This window comes from Leptopilina heterotoma, unplaced genomic scaffold, assembly GCF_015476425.1.
Source record: "Leptopilina heterotoma isolate Lh14 unplaced genomic scaffold, ASM1547642v1 Lhet_136, whole genome shotgun sequence".
Classification (NCBI taxonomy): Eukaryota; Metazoa; Arthropoda; class Insecta; order Hymenoptera; family Figitidae; genus Leptopilina; species Leptopilina heterotoma.
Window position 1 is genome coordinate 368,289 of NW_025110857.1, and position 18,825 is coordinate 387,113.

Consider the following 18,825-nt stretch of genomic DNA (forward strand, 5'->3'; position numbering starts at 1 on the left):
ATTAAAAAGAAATAATTACTTTAGATAGAAATTGCACTAAAGAAATTACTTTGTCGAAAAATAATAATTAGAAGAAATAATGTTGGCGATGGTCGCAGTCATTAAGGCATGAGAAATATTGAGTGGAACTTAGGGTCAGTGGTTCGATCCCCGCCACCCAGAGATCATAATTAAAAGAAATAATAACTTTAAAAATAATAGTTGCATAATAATTGCACTGGAAAAATTACTTTCGAAAAATAGCAAATAAAAAATAAACACTTTCAAAAATAATAATTTTACTAGAAAAATTACTTTCAAGGAATGACAATTAGAAAAAATTACTTTAAAAATTACTAATTGTAGTAGAAAAACGACAAGAATAATAATTAAAAAATAATTACTTTAAAAATAGTAATTACACTAAAAAAAATACTTTACGAAATTTTAAATTAAAAAAAATAATTACTTTAAGAAAATAGTAATTTACTAAAAAAAATTCACATAAAAAAAGTGATAATTAAGAAAAAATAATTACTTTAAAGAATAATAATTAATTTTAGAAAACAAATACTAAAAAAAAAATACTAATTTGTAATTGATTTAAAAAATAATTAGAAAAAATAATTATTACTTAAAAAAAATAATTTAATTACATTTTTTTCTAAAAAGAAAACAATTTCTCGTATACTTTTCTCATCAATAAATAAAATATCGTTCATTGACATTAAAATTTATTATAAATACAATTTGACCCGCTTTCCTAAATAAACTTTTTCTCAACATTCGCTATAATACAATATTTTATAAATTATTCACATTTTTTTTCCTCTAACTGGTTAAAATGTGCAATAAGAGAGGTTTATAAATTTAAGAGTTTTGTGACTACATAAAATTTTATTTCATGCATATATATTCTTTTTCCTCACACTTCGTGAATGATTAATTTTTCTTAGTTCATTTTTTTTTTCTTTTTCATTCTTTTTTAATTCACCAGTAGTTGCAAAATAAATGTTACGACAGCGAATTACATCCCCGCCACTTTGCAATAGATACTTTCCTGTAAACTGATGAATATTGCTCAAGTATCCTATATATATTTATATAAATACTACACGAGAAAAAGGTGGCAAAAAAAGGAAAAATTTTTTTTTTTTTTTTTTGATAAAGAATCAAATTCATTGCAAAATTACTGCACTGTTAATTTTGACTCGTTTTATCTCATTATTGACTCATTGGAAAGTCATTTACATTCTATTTCGTGTGTTAAAATAATTTAGAAACAAGAAAAAAAAAATTTTACATTACGGTAAAATTATAATGTTTTACTCATTTATATCGAGAATCAGTGGGAAAAATATTCAGAGCTTAGAAGAAATCTTGCCATGATTGGAAATTAATATCGGATAAAATTTTTATTTTATCGTAAATTGTAATAATAATTATTGCTTTTATTGTGTTTTTCTATTTTTTATATTAAAACATTTTTTTTCTATTAATATTATTATTTTTATTACTATTATCAATATTTATTATATTATTTTTTATATAAATAATTTTAAGTATTTTTTTTTAATTAGTATCAACGGGCTTACAAAATAAAATAATTTTATAAAAAATATTATTTATCAGTAATTATTTATTTACTTTATTTATTATTTTATTCAACTATTTATTACCAGATAAAATGATTTTATTGTAAGTAATTTATTATTTTTGTAAATTTTAATAATAATAATTAATACACTTAAAAAAAATTTATTTCATTCAAGTAAAAATGATTTGATTCAAGTAAATATTTAATTAATATTAAATAAGTAAATAATAAGATTATTTGAATCAAATAAATTTTTTTTCAGTAAAATTATTTTATTATGAAAAGTAAAATTGATAGGAGTTAAAATAAAATTTATAAATAATTTTTTTAATAAAATTATTTATTAAAAAAATTATTTTTAATTAAAATAAGTTAATAACTAATTTTTTTAAAATACTAATTTTGTTTTGCAAGCAAATATTTTTTTCGCAAATATTTTTTTATTTCCTTTGAGAGTAAAATATGTACAAACGAAAAAGTTTGTACGATTGCAATGGCAGTTTATGTTACAGGCTGGGTGCACGATTATAACTCGATTAACTTAAACGATGACTCACAGAATTTCTTCGAGAAGAGATGCTCGAGACAATAGCTTTTGAGCAAATCTTTAAGGTCAGAAAGTACGGGTCAATAATTTTCAAAGGAAGGCATATTTTATTTAGCAAAAAAAAGAAAAGAAAAAAAAGAATAATAAAAAGAAAAGTAAAAGTCGAATAAAGAAATTTTTAATTTTCAATTTTTATTTCATTTCTTTTTTTAACGATTTTTCTTCGTCATTTATTTTTATTAAAAGAAAAAATAGTAGAAGTCGAATAAAAAAGTTTTTATTATCAATTTTCTTCTTATTTTTTCTTATTTTTTTTTCATTTTTTTATTTTCCTCAATTTTTTTATTTTTCCTTTTTTTCTATTTATTTTATTTTTTTTTCTTCTTTGAGGTCAGAAAATACGGGTCAATAATTTTCAAAGGAAATTTTATTCAGTAAAAATGAAAAAAAATAACAATAAAAGTAAAAATAGAAAAAAAAGATTATTTTTTTCTTTAAAGAATTCGAGACAAATTTTTCTTTTTCAAATTTAATTTTTTTATTGAATCCAAAAGTAAATATTTTGCTAACAGGAAATACCGACTTTAAAAATACATCAATTTGTGAACCTTTTTACGACCGCCAATATTGCGAAAAAAAAAAGAAAAACAATTTATTGACTTTTTAAAAATTGAAAATTTCAGAAAAACGTGACTTTTTTAGTGTATTTTAGTTTTGAAATTTTCAATCTTCGTGTAGAAAAAAAATTGTACGAAAAAAAAATCGATTGACCTTTTTATGGAACCCTTGTGACCCGCAATATTGAAAAGTAACTTTTGAAAAATTGAAGAGAGGAATTTTTCATATTTCGGATTTTAATATAGAGAGAAAAAAAACTTACTTTAGTAGTTTTATTTAGAAGTCTTTCTTTTTTTTGCGCTCTTATTCGATAAAGAAATTATTTTTTATTCAAAGTTTACTTTTATTATTAATATTTTTTCTTTTATTGCCTCTAGAAAGAAATAAAGGTCTGTCGTTTGAAAATTATTAATCCGTATCTTTTTTTTGACAGAAGAGGAAAATTTAATAATCTTAAAATATTCTTTCGTTCTTTTTTCCCTCTTTCTATTCTTATTAACCTGAGAAGAAATTATTCAATTTTTATTTTTTTATTAATATTTTTCTCTCTTTTAATAGCTTTTTTTTTGAAAAAATAGCTTCCTTTGAAAATTATTGACCCGTATTTTTTGAGCTTAAAGTAGAAAAAAAGAGAAAAATATGAAAAAAAATACAAAACAGTAGAATAAAAAGATAATAGAAAAAAAGAAAATAGAAAAAATTACGAAAAAACAAAAAAAAAACAGAAGAATACAAGAAATTACAAAAACATGCAAAAAAGAGGCAAAAGAATCCAAAAAAATAAAAAAAAAAGATACAAAAAATGCAAAATTAAATTAAACAAAAAAACAACAATTAAATACAAAACAAAAAACAAAGTACAAAAAATACTTTTGTATTTTTTACAAAAAGAAATGTAAATAAAATTAAAAAATTATTTCACTCAACTTTTGCTTTTATTATTATCTTTCTTTTTCTTTGTTTTGCTTTTATTATTAATATTATTTTTTCTTTTATTGCTTTTAATAAAAAATGAGTCCTTCTTTGAAAATTATTGACACTTTTTTTTTGTGCTTAAAATAAAAAAATACAAAATAAATACAAAAAATACAAATAAATACAAAAGAATAGGAAAGAAAACAAAAAATGTACAAAAGTATTTTTTGTACAGAAAAAGTATAAAAATATTTTTTTTACAGAAAAAGTATAAAAATACAGAAAAAATACAAAAATACAAAAGAAATACAAAGAGATGTAAAAAAATACCAAAGAATACAAAAAAAAAATACAAAAATACAAACAAAGAAATAATAGGAACGAAAACAAAAAAAGTACAAAAATCCAAAAAAAGTACAAAAATACAGAAAAAGTATAAAAATACAGAAAAAGTACAAAAATACAGGAAAAGTACAAAAGTACAAAAGAATACAAAAAAATACAGAAAAAATACAAAAATTATAAATAAAAGTAAAAAAATAATTTTTTCCATCACCGATCAATAATTTTATAAACAACAACAAAGTAAATTTCATTAAAGACAAAAAAAGTGTCGATTAAAAAAAAAAAGAAAAATGAACTTACGATCAGAATGTAATGTTCTATTTTTTCCAGACGACTTAACAATATAATGATGCAAATTATAAATATTTTCATCTTTGTTTTATTCTAATTGTCTTGCAAAAGAGAATGTCTGACGTTTTGCTGCAAGCAGAAACTTTTAATTAGTTCAATATTAACTGAACTGATAACTAGACTTTTTCTAGGGTTGGTTGCACAAGGTCTCCTCTTCTCAATCCCCCTGCTACTCCTACTACTACTACTACTACTACTAGCCGTGCTATAATACAGTTTGAATTGAAAATCGAGATTGAAGTTAAATTCACTCGATGAAATCGCTATTTCAAAAGTTTAACTAGAAATGGAAGTGATGCAAGACGGCCCTTTGTGCAAGAAACTTGCATTTTTCGCAACATTTTATATTATAAAAATTTTTCCCGAGAGTTTTACGATTTGTTTACTTATTGGGAGTGGTGTAGTTTTACATATACACACACACACTCACGTACGAGAGTTTTTTTCTTTTCTTTTTTTTTTAATATTTATTTATTTGAATTGAGTAACTTTCGCCAATAAAATTTTATTCAAGTTATATGTGTATTATTGGTAGTACCAGGAACATTTATTTTTTTTTATATATTGTTATTATTTTATTTTTTATTCATTCTATATTTTATTATTATTAATTTATTTTTTTATTGTATATTTAATTATTTATATTATTATTTTTTTTTAAATTAACTTTTTTATTAGTCGATTTAAAACAATAATTAAGATTTCCGCTGAGTCAAGATTTTCTAAGGGCCCCTCCTCCAAGGGGCCGTTACATTACGTTCCGCATAAAGTCCGTTATACATTACGTCAAAATTATTGACCCGTATTTTTGAACTTAAAATAGAAAAAAATAGACAAAAAGAAAAACAGAAAAATTAAAAAAAAAAAAAAATGATTTAAAATTAATATATAAATTTATTTTTTTTTATTTATTTATTTATTTATTTACGTGTGTGAGTGAAATATTTAAAACAGCAAATTCGACAGAAATTCAGGTCTTTAGATTATAAGTATGTAGTACATTCGGCCGACATCCTAGATTCCTTGTACTTTCTATTGTGTCTACGGATAGAATTAGACTACTTTTGCAACTTGAAGAAAAATATTCTTTTGCGATATCATTAGATTCTAATTCTAAAAATAGTTATCCTCATTTTCTCTCTAAAATAAAAAGAAACTCTTCAATTTTCTGAATAAATCAAAGGCAAAAAAAGAAGGGGAGGGGGGGGGGAGAATCCAGAAACAATCACACAATTGTGACCGCATTTTTCCCCCTTTTTTTATTGGTTCTTGAAAATATTTTTTTCCATCAAATTAATAATCATTATGAATATATTTTTCCAAAAATGCAAATAAAAAATTTGTACTTGCAAAAAAAACGAGGAAGAATTTAATTTAATTTTTAATTGGATATTTTAATTAAGGTTATTAAAAAATTGTAGAAGAAAAAATTAATTAATTATTTTCAATTCTAGTTTAAATAAATCATTTTAATTCTACTTTAAATAAATAATTTCAATTCTAATTTAAATAAATAATTTCAATTCTACTTTAAATAAATAATTTAAATTCTATTTTAATTAATTAATTTCAATTTTATTTTAATCAATTAATTTCAATTCTATTTTAATTAATTAATTTCAATTAATTAATTAATTAATTAAGTAATTAAAGAATCAGTTGTCATTAAATTAATTAATTTCTATTGAATTTTTAATTAATTATTTTCAATTCATTTTTTAATAAAATTTTGAAACTACGAGTGATTGAAACTATCTCAAAAATTAATTTAAATTTAGCAAAATATTTTGAAAGTTGAAAAAATGAAAGTTTATTAAATTTAATTCAATTTAAATTTAATTAACAAAATTTAAGTAAAAAATTTTTTTGCATTGTTTAAATTTTATTGAAAATTACTCTACTATAAATTGAAAAATATTAAAATAATATTTAATAATATTCACTTGTAATAAATAAATAAATAAATAAATAAATACTAATAATATTAAAATTTGAAGAAATTACACAGAAAAAAAATTTGTTTAACCACCGAAAATTACTGCCAATATTAATTATAACTCCGAATGAATATTCTCAGACCAACAATTATTATTATTATTAGAATTAAAATTCAGCTTTTTAAAAAAAAAAGTGCTTTGTCATTAATTTGATTTTTTTTTTCTTTTGCAGGAAAATAAATTGGTCGTGAAGAGGAGAATTATCGTGAAGAAGGTGAGGGAGGGCAGGAGTCAGGGTGTTGGAAGTTCTTCTTGTGAAAAGAAAGAGGACACCGAAAAACTTGAGGCTGAGGAAGGTGAAGATTTCGAGGACTCGGATAAATTCGAGTTCGAGCAGCAGTCCTTCGAAGACGACGACGTCGACGAGGACTCTGGTAAAACGCATGAAATCAATTTTTTAATTAATTTCTCAAAAAAAAAAAAAAAGAAAACGAAGAGCAGATTTTTTTTTCTACTTCGATTTCAATTAATTTTAGTTCACTAATTTTTCATTGACTATATTTTCAAGTTATTGATTATTTTCATTAATTATTAGTTGATTAATAATTAAAATGGTAAATCAATTAATAAATATGTCCGCTAATACTAAATAAATAAAAAAATTTATTTATTTCAAAGAACTGGGGATTTTATAAATTAATAAATAATTTATTTGTCTGCGGATTTTGTAAATAAATAAATAATTTATTTATTTGCGGATTTTGTAAATAAATAAATAATTAACAATAAAATGAATAGATAAATTATTTAATAAATTGTTTATTTAGTAAATGAATTATTTAACAATTTAATTGTTTAATAAATTAATTATTGGACAAATAAATTATTTAATAAATTAATTATTGTAGAAATAAATTATTTAATAAATTAATTATTTTAGAAATAAATTATTTAATAAATTATTTAATAAATTATTTATTTGACAAATAAATTATTTAATAAATTTATTATTTAACAAATAAATTATTTAATAAAATAAATGAATTGATTACTTTCAATAATTAATTTATTTTCATTAATAAAAATCCACTGATATTTTGTTCAAATTAAAAATAAAAAAAACAAAGAATTTCCTCCGATTACTTTTGCATATATATATTAACAACAATGAGTAATGTTTGTTTACATTCGCGATGTTATCGTATAAGTACATTTCTTGGCAAAATTTTCACTGATAAATATCATATAGTCTATTTTATTTTTTAAATGCTCTATATAATGAAAACATCGCAAAAAAAAAAATAATAAATATGTTTGTTGATTTTTCCCAAGCAATTGTTTTCCATTTATTTACTTTTTTCATCAGATTAACAATAGTAAGTCACTAAAAATATTAGTTTAAGCAACAAAACGTGATCTTGTGCTATTAAAATTTTTTTTAATACTAATTGCGATCTTTTGAACAAAGATGATTTTTATTATTAATAGTTTTATTCATTAATATTTTTTATTCATATTTTTATTATTAATATTTTCTATTTTAATTTTTATTAATAATTTTATTGTTAATATTTTCTATTTCAAATTTTATTTGTAAAATTTTCTAATTCAATTTTTATTAATATTTTACGGTAGTAAATTAATAAAATTCATTTTATTTATTAAATAAATAATAATCACTCCTTTTTGTTATTTGCAAAATTAATATTCTTGATGAGAATTTGTATTAGTTTAGAAATTTATGATTTTTTATAATTACAATCTTTTGAATGTAAATTTATATTTAAAAATTTTTTAATTTAATATTCAAATAAATAAAAAAAATAAAATTTATTTTTCATAAATAAAGGCAAAAAAAAATTTATTAAATGTTTATTACATACCTAGAAGATAAATATTTCTTATTAGTCAGCGAGAAATCGATTTTTTCAATTAAGTAATTTTTTTATGATCGATAAATAGCAAAATAAAAGAAAGAAAAAAAAAGGAAATTCGCATCGAAAAGACGTAAAAATAGAGAAAGAATAAATGGTATATGACTGATTATCCTTTAAGAGATAGCAAATCGATGATTCTTATCACGTTTGTGGGAGATAAGTGTCACGCGAAACTTGACCTAGGAAATAAATAATGAATTTCGTAACAATTCAAGAAAAAGAGCAGACTTTTTTTTAAAATGTAAATAAAAAATTTTAATTATGTGACCCTCGATTATTTTTTATTATTATTATTGTACTTTAATTAGTTTTGCATTTTTATTATTATGATTATTATTATTATTATGAATATTATCAGTTTTTGAATAATTCAGATTCAAAATTAAAAAAAATTCTCTTATGAACTATTTAGTTAATTAATTTTCTAATATTTATTATTATCATAGGTTAATAAAATTCGTCGTGGGGATTAATTTATTTTCAGTACATTTTTAATAAAGTTTCTCAAAAGAATTAAATTATTTTCAAAAATTTTTGATAAAATTCCTTTTACAAGAATTCAATTATCATCTTCAATACAATTTTACTCAAATTTTCTCCAACTTTAATTAACTAATTTAATTAAATTTTCTACAATTTTAATTAACTTATTTAATTAAATTTTCTAAAATTTTATTTAACTAATTTAATTTATATTTTCAACAATTTTAATTAAACACATTTAATTAAATTAAAATCCTCGAAAGAATTTAATTATTTTCAAAAATTTTAATAAAATTCGTTGAAACAATTGAATTAGTTCCAAAAATTCTAATTTAAACTGAAAACAGACATTGTATTATTTTATTATTTTTACTAGGTATATTATATTATTGTTTATTTATTTCCTGGGACAAATATTTATCTGCCAATGAGTAATTAAATAATCGATTATTTAAATGAAACAATTAATAACGAATATTTGTAAATATTATTAAAATAATTAATGAAACAATTAATTATTATTTGTATGAAACAATTTGGTAATTCCTTAAAATTTTGTTGATAATCCTATCAAGTTTTTTTATTTTCAATTTCTACTTTCAATCAATAGTAATTTAAATTAATTTTCATTATTGGAATTTTCTATTATTATTGGTAATTTAAACTGTCGATAATAAATCAAGAAAATAATTTCAATAAATGTCAAGTGTTTTATTTTATTTTTTCCATTTCTCGAACAATGAAGAGAACATTTTTTTACCCGATTGATTTTATTATTTGAAAAAATGAAAAATTTCTATTTAGATATAGAAATAAATATTTATTCATTCGAATTGTTTATTTGAAGCAGTTTATTTAGAGTTGTGAAAAACTAAAAAACGGATTCAATTTCAGAAAAAAGTAAACAATATTAATTTTTTCATTTACAATTAAATAAAAAAATTAAGCAGGGCTCGAACCAGTGAAAGTATTTAAAAATACGGATTTTACGGACCAAAAATGAACAATTACGGACCAATTACTGACAAAAAGAAAAAGTTCTTTGACAATTTTCAAATCCATTATTATTATCTAAAATTTTAACCAAAATTCATTTTTAAATCAATTTTTATTAGAAAATTCTACTAGAATTCAATTATTTAAATACAAAAATAAATAATTTACTGAATAATTGAATGTTTTTCAAAATTTAATTCCCATAAAGAATTTTATCAACAAAATTTTTAAATAATTGAATTATTTTGACGAATTTTAATAAAATTTTTAAAAATAATCACAATTTTCGAGAAATTTGATTGAAATTTGATTAAAAATAATTGAAATTCAGCGATAAATTTTATTATTTATGAAAATAATTGAATTTCTGCGATGAGTTTTATTATTTATGAAAATAATTGAATTCTTGCAAAGAATTTTATTAAACATTGTTAAAATAATTGAATTTCTAGGAATAATTTTACTATTTATAAAAATAATTGAATTCTTGGGAAAGAAAATTAATTTTTTTTGAATAATTGAATTTTTGCGAAGAATTTTATAAAATTATTTTTAAGTAATTGGTTGTTTTCAAAAAATGTTATGAAAATTTTATTTTAAATAATTCAACTGCCGTGGAAAATTTTATTATTTATGAAAAAATAATTTAATTTTTGACAAGAATCTTTTTATTTATTTATAAACGGACAATGATTAAAAATTTATGAAAATAATTGAATTAGTGCAAGGAAGTTTATAAAAAATTTGTAAATAATTGAATTCCTGTGAAATTTTTATTATTTTTGAAAATAATTAAATCTTTGCGTAGAAGTTTATTAAAAATTTTTTTAAATAATTGAATTCTTTTGGAAAATTTTATTAAAATTTTATTAAAATTATTGAAAAATCATTGAATTGGGAAAAATTTTTGAAAATAATTGAAATTTTGACAAAGAATTTTATTAAAATGTTTGAAAAGAATGAAATTTCGGAAAAGAATTTTATTATTTATATAGACAATTGAAATATTTACAAGATTTTTTAAAAAATTTTTGAACATAATTGAATTATTAGTTAAAAGTGTAAAAAGACACATTTTCGAAAATTTTAATTAGAAACCTTTTTAAAATTCAATTATTTCTAAAAAATTATGATAAAATGCATTTAATATTCAATTGTAATCTGCAATTTTAATTAAAATTCATTTTTAAATCAATTTTCATTAGAAAATTCTACGGGAATTCAATTATTTAAATACAAATATAAATAATTTATTGAATAATTGAATGTTCCTGAAAATTGAATTCTAATAAAGAATTTCACCAACACATTTTTAAATCATTAAATTCTTTGGACGTATTTTAATAAAATTTTTAAGAATAATTACAATTTTCGAGGAATTCGATTAAAATTCTATTAAAAATAATTGAAATTCTGCGATGAGTTTTATTATTTATAAAAATAATTGAATTCCTAAAAAGAATTTTATTATTTACGAAAATAATTAAATTCCTGTAAGAATTTTATTATTTATGATGACAAATAAATAAGCGTAGAATTTTATTAACATTTTTTAAAATAATAATTTCTTTTGAAAAATTGGATTAATTTTTTTAATTAAAATTTTGACGAGTATTTTAAAAAAATCTTTGAAGTTTGAACTTAATTGAATTTCTGCGAAGAATTTTATTAGTTTTGAAAATAATTGAATTTCTGCAATTATTTGTAATTTCTGATTAAGAAAATTCGAAGAAAAAACAGAAAAATTAATTTTTTTTTATTTATAAATTATAATAAATAGAAAAATAAAGGGGGAGGAATTTGAAGAAAAAAAAATTTTAAAAAAAGGAATTGACGATGCGAAAACTAATTGAATTTGAATGTTTTCAGCTAACGGTGAAGACGAAGAGGAGAATACAGCAGACTTCAACATCACTCAAGGCGGAGGAGAGGCACTGATAGTGCCAAATTTACGTATGTTGCAACAACGGAACGGTTCAACATCGGCGGCACCACCCGCTGCACCCATCATGTTCCCCCAGCAATATTGCCTAAGATGGAAGTACCACCACAGCAACTTGCAAACCATGTTCTCACATCTACTTGAGAGGCAATCGTATTGCGATATCACGCTCGCTTGCGAGGGCAAGACACTGAGAGCACACAAGGTAATTGACCATAGTGCTTTTACATCGTCCTTGAATGTCATGCGATTCTCCCTTTAGGCCTTGAAAAGCTGAAATTCCGACCGATTCCTTCGAATGAAAAACGACGACGGCGACGACGACGACACAGACGTCACGCTTAACTACCTCCGGCTTCTTTTTTTGTCCCCTTTTTTTCCCCTCTTCTCTTCTCTTCTCTTCTCTCTCTTTTTTTTTTTTTTATTCGCAATCGATTTTTGATGATGATGATGATGATCATGATGATGAAGAAAGAGGGAATTTTTAATTTCTAAATTTAATCAGGGAAAAAAAAATCAATTTTAAAAGAATAGGCGTCTTAGTTCCTTTTTTGAGAATATTTATTTAAATAAATATTTTTCCAAAAAGAAACTAAGACTAAGACTTATTTAAATAAATATTCTCAAAAAAATGAACTAAGACTAAGATTTAATTAATTTAATAATTGAAAAATTTTAAGAATTTAGATTCTTCTGAAATTAGTTAAATTTTTTAATACAGATTTAATTAATTATTAAAAATAATGGATTTATAGAAGAATTTTAGTTAAGAACATTAAAACAAATCAAAATTTAGAGCAGTATTTTTTTTATACTTTTAATTAATAATTTTTTAGAATTAATTTTTCTGAAAAATTTCAATTTCAATCCTATTGAAATTATTATTTGAATCTTTTAATAAAGATTTGATATTATTTCAAAAATTTCAACACAATTCTTATAGAAGAATTCAATTATCTTCATAAATCTCAAAATTCTTTCCAGAAATTCAATTGTTTTCAGAAATTTGAATAAAATTCTTTGCAAAATACAATTATTTTCATAAATATAACAATATTTATCACAACAAGAATTTAATTATTTTCAAAAGTAATAAAATTCGTTGTAGAAAATTATTTTAAAAAATATTAACGAATGTCTCCGTCGTCAAGAATTCAATTCTCTTTATAAATAGTAAAATTTTTCTCTAAATATTCAATTATTTTCAAAAATTTAAATAAAATTCTTTGCAATATTTTAATTATTTTTAAAAATTTTCCTTAATTCAACGATTTTCAATATCTACAATTTTTATAAAATTTTCCAAAAGAATTCAAATAGTTTAAAGAAAAGTTTGATAACATTCTTCCCAGAGATTTAATTATTTTCAAAAAAAAAGTAATATATTTTTCGCAGAAATTTAATAATTTAAAAATTTGTTTTAAAAATCCTTTTCAAGATATCAATTATATTTATAAATAGCAAAAATTCCTTAAAAGAATTCAATTATTTTTAATATAATTTTAATCGAATTCCTCGAAAATTGTAAGTATTCTTAAAAATTTGATTAAAATTTGTGTAAAAAATTCAATTATTTAAAAATTTGTTGGTGAAATTCTTTATTAGAATTCAATTTTAAGAAACATTCTATTATTCAATAAATTATTTATATTTGTATTTAAATAATTGAATTCCCGTAGAATTTTCTAATGAATTTTAATTAAAATTGTAGATTATAATTGAATAGTAAATGCATATTATCATAATTTTTCAGAAATAATTGAATTTCGACAAGGTTTCTAATTAAAATGTTTAAAAATGTGTCTTTTTTACACTTTTAACTAATACTTCTGTAGAATTAATTTTTTTTGAAAAAGTTTAATTGATTCTTTTTTGAAATTCTTCGAAGTTTTTATTTTCTAATACTATATTTAATTGTAGAATTTCCGAATAATCGAAATTTCGTAAAATTGAATTCTAAACAAATAGATTTCAAAAAGAAAATTATTGAAAATTATTGATTTGTTATAAAAATATCCTCTCATCTCTCATCAATGTAAAACTTTGAAAAATATTTCAATTTTCCAATAGGCAAAAATACAATAGTTGAAAATAGACGACACCGTCAATTTTTAGAATGGTCCAAAAAATTTGAAATTGGTGTCGCATTTAAATTCAAACGATTTCCAATTTGGATACTATCCAAGTTGAAATTTCCTTAGTAAATTTTTATAAATTGAAATTTAAAAATATTTTGAAAAATATTTAAAAAATATAAATTTTTAAAAAATTTAAATTTTCATTTAAATTAAATTACATAATTAATTAAATTAATTTAAAATGCCTTCAATTTTTTAAATCATTTTCCGAAAATTTCGTTCAAAACGAACAAAATTTTCTTTCTGTCTAAATATTTTCTATCATATTAAATTGAAAAAGAATTAATATTCAAAAAATTAGAATATTTAATTTAATGTTAAAAAAAACAAGTTAATATTTTAGTTTTTTTATTTCTTCTTCCTTAGAATTTTTTTCCCACTAATTAAAAGTATGTATCAAAAAAATATTTTTATTCATTTCAATGTATGAAAAACTTTCTTCTGAAAATTTAAATTTATTGAATTAAAATTTCTAGATTTTTCAATTTTCTCTATAATTTTCTGAATATTGTATTGTACTATTGGTTTTCTATATTTTTCATATATCAGTTTCAAAAGAAACAACTTGGACAGTTGATTGGTTTCTGGAATATACAATTTCAGTTTGATTTTGAGATTCCCTTCGTTTGGGGGGTTTCTCTTTTCTTTTAACAAGCAAATTTTTCTCTTCTGATTCTACTTTCTCTCTCTTTCTGGTTTTCTGTCTCACTTTTCCTCCTCTCACTCTCTTTCTAGTCTCTTTCCGCGCTTTTTCGCGGGCTTCGTCGACGAGTTGAATTTCTGTTGTTTCTCTTATTGTTGTGTTGGTTTGTCGACCTCCCACCATGCAACTCTGAACCGGGAACATAAAACTTGACAAACGATCAATTTTCTGTTCTTTGTTTCTTGCCACGAAGGAACTCCGACATTTCTCGTCTCTCTCTCTCTTTTTTTTTCTTCTTGCTCTTTTTCTTCTTTCCCTCCTCCTCCTTCTTTTTCTTCTTTCGCTTTTTCATTTTTTTTCGTCATCTTCTTTTTCTTGCTTTTTCTCTTCTTTATGTTTTTGTTCTTCTTTCTCTCCTCCTCCTCCCCCTTTTTTTCTTCTTCTTTCTCTTTTTCGTCATCTTCTTCTTCGTCCTCTTTTTTATGTTTTTAGTCATCTTCTTCTTCTTCCTCTTTTTTATTTTTTCGTCATTTTCTTCTTCTTGCTTTTCTCCTCTTTATGTTGTTGTTCTTCTATTTTCCCTCCTCCTCCTTCTTTTTCTTCTTCTTCCTCTTTTTCATCATCTTCTTCTTCGTCCTCTTTTTTATTTTTTTCGTCATCTTCTTCTTCCCCTTTTTTATTTTTTTCGTCATTTTCTTCTTCTTTCTTTTTTTCGTCATCTTCTTCTTCTTGCTCTTTCTCTTCTTTTTGTTATTATTTTTCTTTTTCTTCCTCTTTTTCTCGTTTTTCCTCATCTTCCTCTCCTTCTTCCTCCTGTTCTTCGCCCTCTTCCTCGTCCTCAAACTCGAAATTTTCCCCCCTCAACATCCTCCCTCTCTTTGGCTTGGTTATGTCTTGCTTTTTTTGCTCGACGTCTGTCTTTCTTTTTCTTTATGTATCCTATGCGTCGAAACGAGCCGCGCAGAGGAGAGGCACTCTATCAAAGTAGAGTACATTTGGCTTGGTTTATTTTTTACTTTGGGAGGGGTCCAAATTGTAAAATCAATACTTCCTCCTAAATTTAGAATGCCTCGTTCAAACACTGAATTTTCGCTTCTGCCTTCAACATGTTGTGTTCAGATATTGATGGTTTATTGCTCTCTGTCTCTCTCCCTCCCCCTCGCTCTCTTATACTCTTTATCCACTGTCCGTCATGTCACGAGCAAGTACCCTCTGCAAATTTTTTTTTCATTTTGTCTTTTTGTCTTCAATTTTGCTGATTTTTTGGGGAATTTTTTCATTTCCTGTTTGGATGTTTCCCCCCACGATTTATCAAAAGGAAAATTCAAAACGAATCATCCAGTCTTCTTTTCTGGTGAATTTTTCTTCTTGTAAATAAAATTTTGATTCCAGAAAATTATTTTTTAAAAAATAAATTTCTAATTTCTAATGCAATTTTGTAAATTTTTTTTTTTTTGTAAAAGTGCAGATTTGGAAATAAAATTATTTGCGAAATTGCTCTCTTGATGATAAATCTGAATTTTTTTTGGGGAAAATAAATATTATCGAGAGGAGAAAAAAAGTTTTTGTGAAATTTAACAATTTTTTTTTATTTCCACTGAGAGAGGATTTTCTAATTTTTTTTTTCTCATTGATGAATTTTTTTCTCGTCTGTTTTTTTCAATCGTTGGTTGTTCAATTAATGGAAAATTTTAATCGGCGGCAGTTTCAAATTTTTCGCACTTTCAATTGTTGATAGTATTGGAAATTAAAAATCTTTTTTTCCAGAAAATAAGAATTGACGAAGTCAATTCTTAGTTTTTGGAAAAAAAGATTTTTAATTTCAGAATTATGTAAATTATGTTTGGAATTTCTTTAATTTAAATAAAGTCGTCAACTTTTATGATCGACGATTAAAAAAGGAAAAGCTATTTTTTGACCAAAAAAAATTTTGCAATAATGCAAAGTTTTTTTTTCTTCTATAATTATTACATAATTACGATTGTCCGAACGATAAAGCAATGAGTGAAAGTAACGGAGAAATAAAAAATTTTCAAGACGAATGGCGAAGTTGACAGCTGTGTTTTCTTGCCAAAAACACCTGTGTCCAGGTGTTATTTTTTTATCTTCGTTTACAAAAAAATGTTTTTATCTCTCTTCATAAATGTACAAAAAAAAACCCCCATTACATTTTACAATCGTTGAATATTTTGCATAATGTTCCAACAACTTTTTTCCACCCCACAAAGGGTTTTGTAGAACAAAATTTTTTTAGAGCAAAAAAAAAAATTTTTCTCTCCTATCTTAGTTTTTTTTTTTTTGCAAACTTATCAACCAGTGAGTAAATAATAATGCATATAAAAGCGTGAGATAAATTTTTTTAAATCAAACAAAAGCATGAAAGAACCTTTGTAAATTATTTATCTGTGCATTTTTTTCCCCAAAAATTTAGATACAACGGACATTTAGTTCTTTTTTGAGAAAGAGGAAATGTTTAATTTTTTTAAAAATTGAAATGTTTTTTTTAACCAAAAATATTTTTTATAAAACTAGAATAACTAAAATTAGAAAAATTAAAAAAAATATAAAATTAGAAAAATTAGTAAAAAAGGAAAATTAAAAAAATTATTATTATTATTATTTAGAATTGTTAAATTATTCACCATAATTTTCTATAATGTTAATGAGATTTTAATTTTTGTTCATTGAAAAGAAAGTGTCTCGATTTATAAATGAGGAAGAAAAGAGGAAATGTAGGTGAATTGTAGTTCATTGCTTTTAATACGTGTTATACTATATTTGATTATAATCAATCAATGTCAGAAAGAGAAAGATTTTTGCGCGCGATCTTTTTATCTCTCGAAAACACGCATTTCGAGTTTCTGGGTCGAATGTTCGGGAACATGAAAAAAAAAAATTTATAATATTATCATTTGGACTATGCAACTGTTTTTCCGATGACTAATGTCTTATTAATCTTACTTTGAACTTTTTGCACTCGATAAGCTTATTATTGATTTTTAGTTGTACGAAAAATAAAAATAGTTAAAAATTTTAAATATTCATTTTTCAATTAAGGAACATTTTTTATTTGTGAGTTCAAAAAATTCATTTATAAACTTAAATTTTTTCAATTAAATAGAAAAAAATAATCCACATTTCGAATGAAATATATTATTTCTTATCAAAAATTTAATTTAGAATTTTTAAATAAAATATTTCACACAACGTTGACAATTTAGTGTTTATAAATTGAGAAAATTAAATTTTCAAGATGAAAATATTACCGTGAAATAATTTTTTAATTGGGAAATGTTCAATTATTCAATTAAGTTGATAAAAAGTTAATTAAATTTTCTGAATTTTTGTGTCTTCTTTTTTTTAATAATAAAATTTGAAAAACGGAAGAACCTCTGCAAAAATATATATAAAAGTCAATCATAATTTAAAAAGAAGGCAAAAAAAAAAAGAATCCGAAATGAAATAAAAAATAATTTCTTCGCGCGTTGGAATTTTTAAATAGATAAATTCCAGTTTAGAAAAAAATTATTGACGACGTTATGGTGGGTTTGAAAAGTAAACCGGATTTTCCTCATTAGTTAAGATAATGTCATAAATTTTCTTCCAGAGGCAAAAAAAAATTTCTACTTCATAAAGATTATTTCGTGTGCTTTTTTTCTCTCTCTCCCTCTCAGTCTCTTTAATATTATTTTATTATTGTAATAAAAAAAAAGTAATTCACAAAAGTCATTTACGAAAAATAATTTTTAAAATGGAATTTAGGAAAAATAACTTACGAACAATATAATTTACGAAAATTCTTTAAATTAAATTAAAAAATTTACGAAAAATAATTTAGAAAACATAATTTTTAAAATATAATTTACAAAAAAATACACAAAAAAAATTACAAAATGTAATTTAGAAAAAATAATAATTTAATTTGAAGAAAATAATTTACGAAATAGAATTTAAAATGATAATTTTCAGTTTAATTTTTTAAATGAAAGAAAATAAAAAATAAAATATAACTTAGGCACAGAAAATAATTTAGGAAAAGTAATTATTATAATTATTAGGGAAAAATAATTATCAAAATTTAATTTGTAGAAAATAATTTTCAATTAAATTTTCTGAATAAAATAAAAATAAAATGTAATTTAGTTTCAGAAAATAATTTACGAAAAGTAATTTCAAAAAAATAATTATCAAAACTGAATTTGCAGAAAATAATTTTCATTTGAATATTTTCTAAATAAAAGAAATTAAAAATAAAATATAATTTAGTTACGGAAAATAATTTACGAAAAGTAACTTCAAACAAATACCTAATCATCGTAACGTAATTTGCAGAAAATAATTTTCAAAAATTAATTTGCGAGAAATAATTTACGAAAAATAATTTTTAAAAAGTAATT

At 21.7% G+C, this 18,825-nt stretch overlaps 1 protein-coding gene across 3 annotated transcripts in view; it reads left to right on the forward strand.

Moving 5' to 3' along the window:
• LOC122497761 overlaps positions 1-18,825 on the forward strand; it is a 199,638-nt gene that overhangs the window by 153,358 nt on the left and 27,455 nt on the right. For all 3 annotated transcript variants that reach the window (XM_043605039.1, XM_043605038.1, XM_043605037.1), the window contains exons 2-3: positions 6,522-6,723; positions 11,575-11,852. In XM_043605039.1, the coding sequence (XP_043460974.1) occupies positions 6,522-6,723; positions 11,575-11,852 (480 nt within the window). The remainder of the gene's footprint in view (positions 1-6,521; positions 6,724-11,574; positions 11,853-18,825) is intronic.